Here is an 11,368-nt window from a genome sequence, read left to right as displayed (position 1 = left end):
AATGAGTGATGATGGATGAGTGATGAAGAATGAATGATGTTGGATGAGTGATGAAGGATGAATGATGTTGGATGAGTGATGATGGATGAGTGATGATGGATGAGTGATGAAGGATGAATGATGTTGGATGGGTGATGATGGATGAGTGATGTTGGATGAGTGATGAAGGATGAATGATGTTGGATGAGTGATGAAGGATGAATGATGTTGGATGAGTGATGAAGGATGAATGATGAAGAATGAATGATGTTGGATGAGTGGTAAAGGATGAGTGATGTTGGATGAGTGATGATGGATGAGTGATGAATGACGTTGGATGAGTGATGATGGATGAGTGATGAATGATGTAAGATGAGTGATGAAGGATGAGTGATGAAGAATGAATGATCTTGGATGAGTGATGAAGGATGAATGATGTTGGATGAGTGATGATGGATGAGTGATGAAGGATGAATGATGTTGGATGAATGATGTTGGATGAGTGATGAAGAATGAGTGATGATGGATGAGTGATGAAGAATGAATGATGTTGGATGAGTGATGAAGGATGAATGATGTTGGATGAGTGATGATGATGAGTGATGAAGGATGAATTAGTGATGATGGATGAGTGATGTTGGATGAATGATGTTGGATGAGTGATGATGGATGAATGATGAAGAATGAATGATGTTGGATGAGTGGTAAAGGATGAGTGACGTTGGATGAGTGATGATGGATGAGTGATGAATGATGTTGGATGAGTGATGATGGATGAATGATGTTGGATGAGTGATGAAGGATGAATGATGTTGGATGGGTGATGATGGATGAGTGATGTTGGATGAGTGATGAAGAATGAATGATGTTGGATGAGTGATGAAGGATGAATGATGTTGGATGAGTGATGAAGGATGAATGATGAGGGATGAATGATGTTGGATGAGTGATGAATGATGAATGATGTTGGATGAGTGATGAAGGATGAGTGATGATGGATGAGTGATGAAGGATGAATGATGTTGGATGAGTGATGATGGATGAGTGATGAAGGATGAATGATGTTGGATGAGTGATGAAGGATGAGTGATGATGGATGAGTGATGAAGAATGAATGATGTTGGATGAGTGATGAAGGATGAATGATGTTGGATGAGTGATGGTGGATGAGTGATGATGGATGAGTGATGTGGATGGGTGATGTTGGATGAGTGATGAAGAATGAATGATGTTGGATGAGTGATGAAGGATGAATGTTGTTGGATGAGTGATGAGGGATGAATGATGTTGGATGAGTGATGAAGAATGAATGATGTTGGATGAGTGATGAAGGATGAATGATGTTGGATGAGTGATGAAGTATGAATGATGCTGGATGAGTGATGAGGGATGAATGATGTTGGATGAGTGATGAAGAATGAATGATGTTGGATGAGTGATGAAGGATGAGTGATGATGGATGAGTGATGATCGATAAAGGATGAGTGGTGATGGATAATGGATGAAGGTTTATGGATGAGTGATGAAGGGTGAATGATGTTGGATGAGTGATGTTGGATGAATGATGTTGGATGAGGATGAATAATGATGGATGAGTGATGAATGATGTTGGATGAATGATGTTGGATGGGTGATGATGGATGAGTGTTGAAGGATGATGGATGAGTGATGAAGGATGAATGATGTTGGATGAGTGATGAGGATGAATGATGATGGATGAGTGATGAATGATGTTGGATTAGTGATGAAGGATGAGTGATGATGGATGAGTGATGAATGATGATGGATGAGTGATGAATGATGTTGGATGAATGATGTTGGATGGGTGATGATGGATGAGTGATGAAGGATGAGTGATGTTGGATGAGTGATGAAGAATGAATGATGATGGATGAGTGATGTTGGATGAGTGATGATGCATGAGTGATGAAGGATGAATGATGTTGGATGGGTGATGATGGATGAGTGATGAGTGATGTTGGATGAGTGATGAAGGATGAATGATGTTGGATGAGTGATGTTGGATGAGGGATGAAGAATGAATGATGTTGGATGAGTGGTGATGGATGAGTGATGTTGTATGAGTGATGATGGATGAGCAATGAAGGATGAATGATGTTGGATGAGTGATGATAGATGAGTGATGAAGAATGAATGATGTTGGATGAGTGATGATGGATGAGTGATGAAGGATGAATGATGTTGGATGAGTGATGAAGGATGAATGATATGGGTGAGTGATGATGGATGAGTGATGTTGGATGAGTGATGAAGAATGAATGATGTTGGATGAGTGATGAATGATGTTGGATGAGTGATGAAGGATGGATGATATGGGTGAGTGATGATGGATGAGTGATGTTGGATGAGTGATGAAGAATGAATGATGTTGGATGAGTGATGAAGGATGAATGATGTTGGATGAGTGATGAATGATGTGGGTGAGTGATGATGGATGAGTGGTGATAAATGAATGATGTTGGATGAGTGATGAAGAATGAATGATGTTGGATGAGTGATGAAGGATGAATGATGTTGGATGAGTGATGAGGATGAATGATGATGGATGAGTGATGAATGATGTTGGATTAGTGATGAAGGATGAGTGATGATGGATGAATGATGATGGATGAGTGATGAATGATGTTGGATGAATGATGTTGGATGGGTGATGATGGATGAGTGATGAAGGATGAGTGATGTTGGATGAGTGATGAAGAATGAATGATGATGGATGAGTGATGTTGGATGAGTGATGATGCATGAGTGATGAAGGATGAATGATGTTGGATGGGTGATGATGGATGAGTGATGAGTGATGAATGATGTTGGATGAGTGATGAAGGATGAATGATGTTGGATGAATGATGTTGGATGAGTGATGTTGGATGAGGGATGAAGAATGAATGATGTTGGATGAGTGATGATGGATGAGTGATGTTGTATGAGTGATGATGGATGAGCAATGAAGGATGAATGATGTTGGATGAGTGATGAATGATGTTGGATGAGTGATGAAGGATGAATGATGTTGGATGAGTGATGATAGATGAGTGATGAAGAATGAATGATGTTGGATGAGTGATGATGGATGAGTGATGAAGGATGAATGATGTTGGATGAGTGATGAAGGATGAATGATATGGGTGAGTGATGATGGATGAGTGATGTTGGATGAGTGATGAAGAATGAATGATGTTGGATGAGTGATGAATGATGTTGGATGAGTGATGAAGGATGAATGATATGGGTGAGTGATGATGGATGAGTGATGTTGGATGAGTGATGAAGAATGAACGATGTTGGATGAGTGATGAAGGATGAATGATGTTGGATGAGTGATGAAGGATGAATGATGTTAGAGGAGTGATGAATGATGTGGGTGAGTGATGATGGATGAGTGGTGATGGATGAATGATGTTGGATGAGTGATGAAGAATGAACGATGTTGGATGAGTGATGAAGGATGAATGATGTTGGATGAGTGATGAAGGATGAATGATGTGGGTGATTGATGATGGATGAGTGGTGATGGATAAAGGATGAGTGATGATGGATGAATGATGTTGGATGAGTGATGAAGGATGAATGATGTGGGTGAGTGATGATGGATGAGTGGTGATGGATGAATGATGTTGGATGAGTGATGAAGAATGAATGATGTTGGATGAGTGATGAAGAATGAATGATGTTGGATGAGTTATGAAGATGAATGATGTTGGATGAGTGATGAAGGATGAATGATGTGGGTGGGTGATGATGGATGAGTGGTGATGGATGAATGATGTTGGATGAGTGATGAAGAATGAATGATGTTGGATGAGTGATGAAGAATGAATGATGTTGGATGAGTGATGAAGGATGAATGGTGTTGGATGAGTGATGTTGGATGAGTGATGATGGATGAGTGATGAAGGATGAATGATGTTGGATGAGTGATGATGGATGAGTGATGAGGATGAATGATGATGGATGAGTGATGAAGGATGAATGATGTTGGATGGGTGATGATGGATGAGTGATGTTGGATGAGTGATGAAGAATGAATGATGTTGGATGAGTGATGAAGGATGAATGATGTTGGATGAGTGATGAAGGATGAATGATGTTGGATGAGTGATGAGGGATGAATGATGTTGGATGAGTGATGAGGGATGAATGATGTTGGATGAGTGATGAAGATTGAATGATGTTGGATGAGTGATGATGGATGAGTGATAAAGGATGAATGATGTTGGATGAGTGATGAAGGATGAATGATGTTGGATGAAGGATGAATAATGTTGGATGAGTGATGATGGATGAGTGATGTTGGATGAGTGATGATGGATGAGTGATGAAGTATGAATGATGTTGGATGGGTGTTGATGGATGAGTGATGAGTGATGAATGATGTTGGATGAGTGATGAAGGATTAATGATGTTGGATGAGTGATGTTGGATGAGTGATGTTGTATGAGTGATGATGGATGAGTAATGAAGGATGAATGATGAAGAATAAATGATGTTGGATGAGTGATGAAGAATGAATGATGTTGGATGAGTGATGAAGGATGAATGATGTTGGATGAGGGATGAATGATGTGGGTGAGTGATGATAATTGAATGATGTTGGATGAGTGATGAAGAATGAATGATGTTGGATGAGTGATTAAGGATGAATGATGTTGGATGAGTGATGATGGATGAGTGATGTTGGATGAGTGATGAAGAATGAATGATGTTGCATGAGTGATGAAGGATGAATGATGTTGGATGAGTGATGAAGGATGAATGATGTTGGATGAGTGATGAAGGATGAATGATGTGGGTGAGTGATGTTGGATGAGTGATGAAGGATGAATGATGTTGGATGAGTGATGAAGGATGAATGATGTTGGATGAGTGATGAAGGATGAATGATGTGGGTGAGTGATGATGGATGAGTAATGAAGGATGAATGATGTGGGTGAGTGATGATGGATGAGTGATGAAGGATGAATGATGTTGGATGAGTGATGAAGGATGAATGATGTGGGTGAGTGATGATGGATGAGTAATGAAGGATGAATGATGTGGGTGAGTGATGATGGATGAGTGATGAAGGATGAATGATGTGGGTGAGTGATGATGGATGAGTGATGAAGGATGAATGATGTTGGATGGGTGATGATGGATGAGTGATGTTGGATGAGTGATGAAGAATGAATGATGTTGGATGAGTGATGAAGGATGAATGATGTTGGATGAGTGATGAAGGATGAGTGATGTTGGATGAGGCTCTACCTGAGGGAACTCTTGAAAGGCTCCGGCTGTTTCCTGGTTCCGATCGGACGATCCACCGATGACGACCACAGGCCTGAACACACGGAACATCTCAGGTAGAAGAACACGTGGAACACGGAACCAGACTTTAGTATTTCACCAGCAGTTCATGTTAGCGTTCGCCATCCCTCCCAGAGCATGGACGAGTCCTGGTCCTGACACCACCAGACAAGCACCTGGTCTGGACACGCATAACAAGAGGAGACGTGAGGATCTGGTCCTCGTCTGGTCCTCGTCTGCTGCTCGCGTCTTACCTGCCGCTCAGGTATCCTACAGCAGAGGCAGCGTAGCAGGCCTGGACACGTGTTCGGACCCAGGATTACAACAGAAGATCGTGTTACATCGACAACGAGAAGATGGTTCGACTGGTTTACGTCGGACCAACATGTTCCTCGCATGTTCCTCATCGTACCGCTTGTTCATTGCGCATCCCCACATATTTGATCCCGGCAGCCTGAGCCGCCATGGCCACCTCCATGATGGGAACGCCGACGATCCCGAACATGTAGTCCACGCCCTGTCAACACACAACACTTTGTCATCCACTCTTTATCACACAAGTGAAGATAGTGGGATGATGAGGGATTGGGGATGATAGACAATGAATGAGGGATGTGCTATTTGGGATGATGGACAATGAAGGATGAGGGATTATGGATGTGGGATGAGAGATTGGGGATGATAGACGTTGAATGAGGGATTGTGGATGAGAGATTAGGGATGAAGGATGAGAGATTGGGATAATGGATGATGAAGACGTTGAATGAGGGATGAGAGATTAGGGATGAAGGATTATGAATGAGGGATGAGAGATTGGGGATGATGGACGTTGAATGAGGGATTAAGAATTAGGGATGATGGACATTGAATGAGGGATTAAGAATGAGGGATGATGGACATTGAATGAGGGATTAAGAATGAGGGATGATGGACGTCAAATGAGGGATTAAGAATGAGGGATGATGGACATTGAATGAGGGATTAAGAATGAGGGATGATGGACGTCGAATGAGGGATTAAGAATGAGGGATGATGGACATTGAATGAGGGATTAAGAATGAGGGATGATGGACGTTGAATGAGGGATTAAGAATGAGGGATGATGGACGTTGAATGAGGGATGATGGACGTTGAATGAGGGATTAAGAATGAGGAATGATGGACATTGAATGAGGGATTAAGAATGAGGGATGATGGACGTTGAATGAAGGATTAAGAATGAGGGATGATGGACATTGAATGAGGGATTAAGAATGAGGGATGATGGACGTTGAATGAGGGATTAAGAATGAGGGATGATGGACGTTGAATGAGGGATTAAGAATGAGGGATGATGGACATTGAATGAGGGATTAAGAATGAGGGATGATGGACATTGAATGAGGGATGATGGACGTTGAATGAAGGATTAAGAATGAGGGATGATGAACATTGAATGAGGGATTAAGAATGAGGGATGATGGACGTTGAATGAGGGATTAAGAATGAGGGATGATGGAAATTGAATGAAGGATTAAGAATGAGGGATGATGGACATTGAATGAGGGATTAAGAATGAGGGATGATGGACATTGAATGAGGGATTAAGAATGAGGGATGATGGACATTGAATGAAGGATTAAGAATGAGGGATGATGGACGTTGAATGAGGGATTAAGAATGAGGGATGATGAACATTGAATGAAGGATTAAGAATGAGGGATGATGAACATTGAATGAAGGATTAAGAATGAGGGATGATGGACATTGAATGAGGGATTAAGAATGAGGGATGATGGACATTGAATGAAGGATTAAGAATGAGGGATGATGAACATTGAATGAGGGATTAAGAATGAGGGATGATGGACGTTGAATGAAGGATTAAGAATGAGGGATGATGAACATTGAATGAGGGATTAAGAATGAGGGATGATGGACGTTGAATGAAGGATTAAGAATGAGGGATGATGGACGTTGAATGAAGGATTAAGAATGAGGGATGATGGACATTGAATGAGGGATTAAGAATGAGGGATGATGGACGTTGAATGAGGGATTAAGAATGAGGGATGATGGACGTTGAATGAGGGATTAAGAATGAGGGATGATGGACGTTGAATTAGGGATTAAGAATGAGGGATGATGAACATTGAATGAGGGATTAAGAATGAGGGATGATGGACGTTGAATGAAGGACATTGTATGAGGCATTAAGAATGAGGGATGATGGACGTTGAATGAGGGATTAAGAATGAGGGATGATGGAAGTTGAATGAAGGATTAAGAATGAGGGATGATGGACATTGAATGAGGGATTAAGAATGAGGGATGATGGACATTGAATGAGGGATTAAGAATGAGGGATGATGGACATTGAATGAAGGATTAAGAATGAGGGATGATGGACGTTGAATGAGGGATTAAGAATGAGGGATGATGAACATTGAATGAAGGATTAAGAATGAGGGATGATGAACATTGAATGAAGGATTAAGAATGAGGGATGATGGACATTGAATGAGGGATTAAGAATGAGGGATGATGGACATTGAATGAAGGATTAAGAATGAGGGATGATGAACATTGAATGAGGGATTAAGAATGAGGGATGATGGACGTTGAATGAAGGATTAAGAATGAGGGATGATGAACATTGAATGAGGGATTAAGAATGAGGGATGATGGACGTTGAATGAAGGATTAAGAATGAGGGATGATGGACGTTGAATGAAGGATTAAGAATGAGGGATGATGGACGTTGAATGAAGGATTAAGAATGAGGGATGATGGACGTTGAATGAAGGATTAAGAATGAGGGATGATGGACATTGAATGAGGGATTAAGAATGAGGGATGATGGACGTTGAATGAGGGATTAAGAATGAGGGATGATGGACGTTGAATGAGGGCTTAAGAATGAGGGATGATGGACGTTGAATTAGGGATTAAGAATGAGGGATGATGAACATTGAATGAGGGATTAAGAATGAGGGATGATGGACGTTGAATGAAGGACATTGTATGAGGGATTAAGAATGAGGGATGATGGACGTTGAATGAGGGATTAAGAATGAGGGATTAAGAATGAGGGATGATGGACGGTGAATGAAGGATTAAGAATGAGGGATGATGGACGTTGAATGAAGGATTAAGAATGAGGGATGATGGACATTGAATGAGGGATTAAGAATGAGGGATGATGGACGTTGAATGAGGGATTAAGAATGAGGGATGATGGACATTGAATGAGGGATTAAGAATGAGGGATGATGGACATTGAATGAGGGATGATGGACGTTGAATGAAGGATTAAGAATGAGGGATGATGAACATTGAATGAGGGATTAAGAATGAGGGATGATGGACGTTGAATGAGGGATTAAGAATGAGGGATGATGGAAGTTGAATGAAGGATTAAGAATGAGGGATTAAGAATGAGGGATGATGGACATTGAATGAGGGATTAAGAATGAGGGATGATGGACGTTGAATGAAGGATTAAGAATGAGGGATGATGGACGTTGAATGAGGGATTAAGAATGAGGGATGATGAACATTGAATGAAGGATTAAGAATGAGGGATGATGAACATTGAATGAAGGATTAAGAATGAGGGATGATGGACATTGAATGATGGATTAAGAATGAGGGATGATGGACATTGAATGAAGGATTAAGAATGAGGGATGATGAACATTGAATGAGGGATTAAGAATGAGGGATGATGGACGTTGAATGAAGGATTAAGAATGAGGGATGATGAACATTGAATGAGGGATTAAGAATGAGGGATGATGGACGTTGAATGAAGGATTAAGAATGAGGGATGATGGACGTTGAATGAAGGATTAAGAATGAGGGATGATGGACATTGAATGAGGGATTAAGAATGAGGGATGATGGACGTTGAATGAGGGATTAAGAATGAGGGATGATGGACGTTGAATGAGGGATTAAGAATGAGGGATGATGGACGTTGAATGAGGGATTAAGAATGAGGGATGATGAACGTTGAATGAGGGATTAAGAATGAGGGATGATGAACATTGAATGAGGGATTAAGAATGAGGGATGATGGACGTTGAATGAAGGACATTGTATGAGGGATGATGGACGTTGAATTAGATTGAATGAAGGATTAAGAATGAGGGATGATGGACGTTGAATGAGGGATTAAGAATGAGGGATGATGGACATTGAATGAGGGATTAAGAATAAGGGATGACGGACATTGAATGAGGGATTAAGAATGAGGGATGATGGACATTGAATGAGGGATTAAGAATGAGGGATGATGAACAGTGAATGAGGGATGATGAACATTGAATGAGGGATTAAGAATGAGGGATGATGGACATTGAATGAGGGATTAAGAATGAGGGATGATGAACATTGAATGAGGGATGATGGACATTGAATGAGGGATTAAGAATGAGGGATGATGAACATTGTATGAGGGATTAAGAATGAGGGATGATGGACGTTGAATGAAGGACATTGTATGAGGGATTAAGAATGAGGGATGATGGACGTTGAATGAGATTGAATGAAGGATTAAGAATGAGGGATGATGGACGTTGAATGAGGGATTAAGAATGAGGGATGATGGACATTGAATGAGGGATTAAGAATGAGGGATGATGGACATTGAATGAGGGATTAAGAATAAGGGATGATGGACATTGAATGAGGGATTAAGAATGAGGGATGATGGACATTGAATGAGGGATTAAGAATGAGGGATGATGAACATTGAATGAGGGATGATGGACATTGAATGAGGGATTAAGAATGAGGGATGATGAACATTGTATGAGGGATTAAGAATGAGGGATGATGGACGTTGAATGAAGGACATTGTATGAGGGATTAAGAATGAGGGATGATGGACGTTGAATGAGATTGAATGAAGGATTAAGAATGAGGGATGATGGACGTTGAATGAGGGATTAAGAATGAGGGATGATGGACATTGAATGAGGGATTAAGAATGAGGGATGATGGACATTGAATGAGGGATTAAGAATAAGGGATGATGGACATTGAATGAGGGATTAAGAATGAGGGATGATGGACATTGAATGAGGGATTAAGAATGAGGGATGATGGACATTGAATGAGGGATTAAGAATGAGGGATGATGGACGTTGAATTAGGGATTAAGAATGAGGGAGAGATTGGGGATGATAGAAGATGAATGATGGATTAAGGATGAGTTGTAAGTATAATAAAGGAAACCACATTAAAAAAAAGTGGTTTTGATTAAATCAATTTTACAACCACATGAAATATTAATGTGACTTTAAAATGAAATATTTAATTAGTTTCACTTAAATTAACAACTGGAGAAAACTTTTGACGATAGTATTTAAAACATTATTAAAATGTTTCATAATTCCAGATACAAGTTAAATTAAAATAAAAGGTCAAAATGAAGGGAAACACACAACCAGTTATTAGAAAAAGACGTTAAAGATGGATTAAGAGGTTATTTTCTTAAATAAATACTAATGTTGACACACAAAGAACGAGGATCTTGTTCAGTAAAACTACGATCATTAACCAAATCACTGACCTTTGACCCACTTGTCAGAGCAACTTTACAGACAACAAGGTTCAAAAACACATTATTGCTCAAATGCATGTTTTTCTGCAAAACAACATATTTGTCAATATTGTTTGTTTGTTCGTGAACTTACCTGAGACTTCAGAGACTCCGCTATCAGCTGCGCTCCTGTGACGTCATCCATCTTTATGTGGCGTCAAAGTTTGCACATTTACAACAATAAATTCTAAAATCCCGCTTCGAACAAGTTTTTCGTTAAAAGAAAAAAGTACAAACTTGACGCGAGCTAGAGATCATCGATGAACACGCCCCTTTTACTCACTTCCGGGTCTACGGCCAATGAAAAGAAGGCTGTCCACGTGGTCCGTCCTCATGCGTCAGCGTCGGTGTTTTATTTTATTTTTTAACTTTTATTTTAGATAGAAAAGGAGAATCATCGGGTCTTCGGATATTTAATAAGGTAAAATATAAATGGTCATTTGCGATTCAAGGCCACCGTAGTGAAGAACGCGTTGTAAACAACTCAATATCCGATGA

The 11,368-nt window shown here is 40.2% G+C and overlaps 1 protein-coding gene across 1 annotated transcript in view; it reads right to left on the bottom strand.

Annotated features, from left to right (window-relative positions):
* The window catches only part of LOC148063013 (2-hydroxyacyl-CoA lyase 1-like), an 18,509-nt gene extending 7,383 nt beyond the window's left edge, over window positions 1-11,126 (bottom strand). Inside the window, exons 1-5 of the mRNA XM_087812456.1 lie at window positions 10,965-11,126; window positions 5,696-5,800; window positions 5,538-5,578; window positions 5,384-5,464; window positions 5,245-5,317 (exon numbers count right to left, since the gene is read on the bottom strand). Coding sequence (XP_087668582.1) covers window positions 5,245-5,317; window positions 5,384-5,464; window positions 5,538-5,578; window positions 5,696-5,800; window positions 10,965-11,015 — 351 coding nt within the window. The 5' untranslated portion in view covers window positions 11,016-11,126. The remainder of the gene's footprint in view (window positions 1-5,244; window positions 5,318-5,383; window positions 5,465-5,537; window positions 5,579-5,695; window positions 5,801-10,964) is intronic.
* Window positions 11,127-11,368: the final 242 nt, after the last annotated feature.

This window comes from Callionymus lyra, chromosome 17, assembly GCF_982586985.1.
Source record: "Callionymus lyra chromosome 17, fCalLyr1.hap1.1, whole genome shotgun sequence".
NCBI classification, from domain to species: domain Eukaryota; kingdom Metazoa; phylum Chordata; class Actinopteri; order Syngnathiformes; family Callionymidae; genus Callionymus; species Callionymus lyra.
Note: the sequence above shows the minus strand (reverse complement) of the source record. Positions and strands in the feature narration are given on the sequence as shown.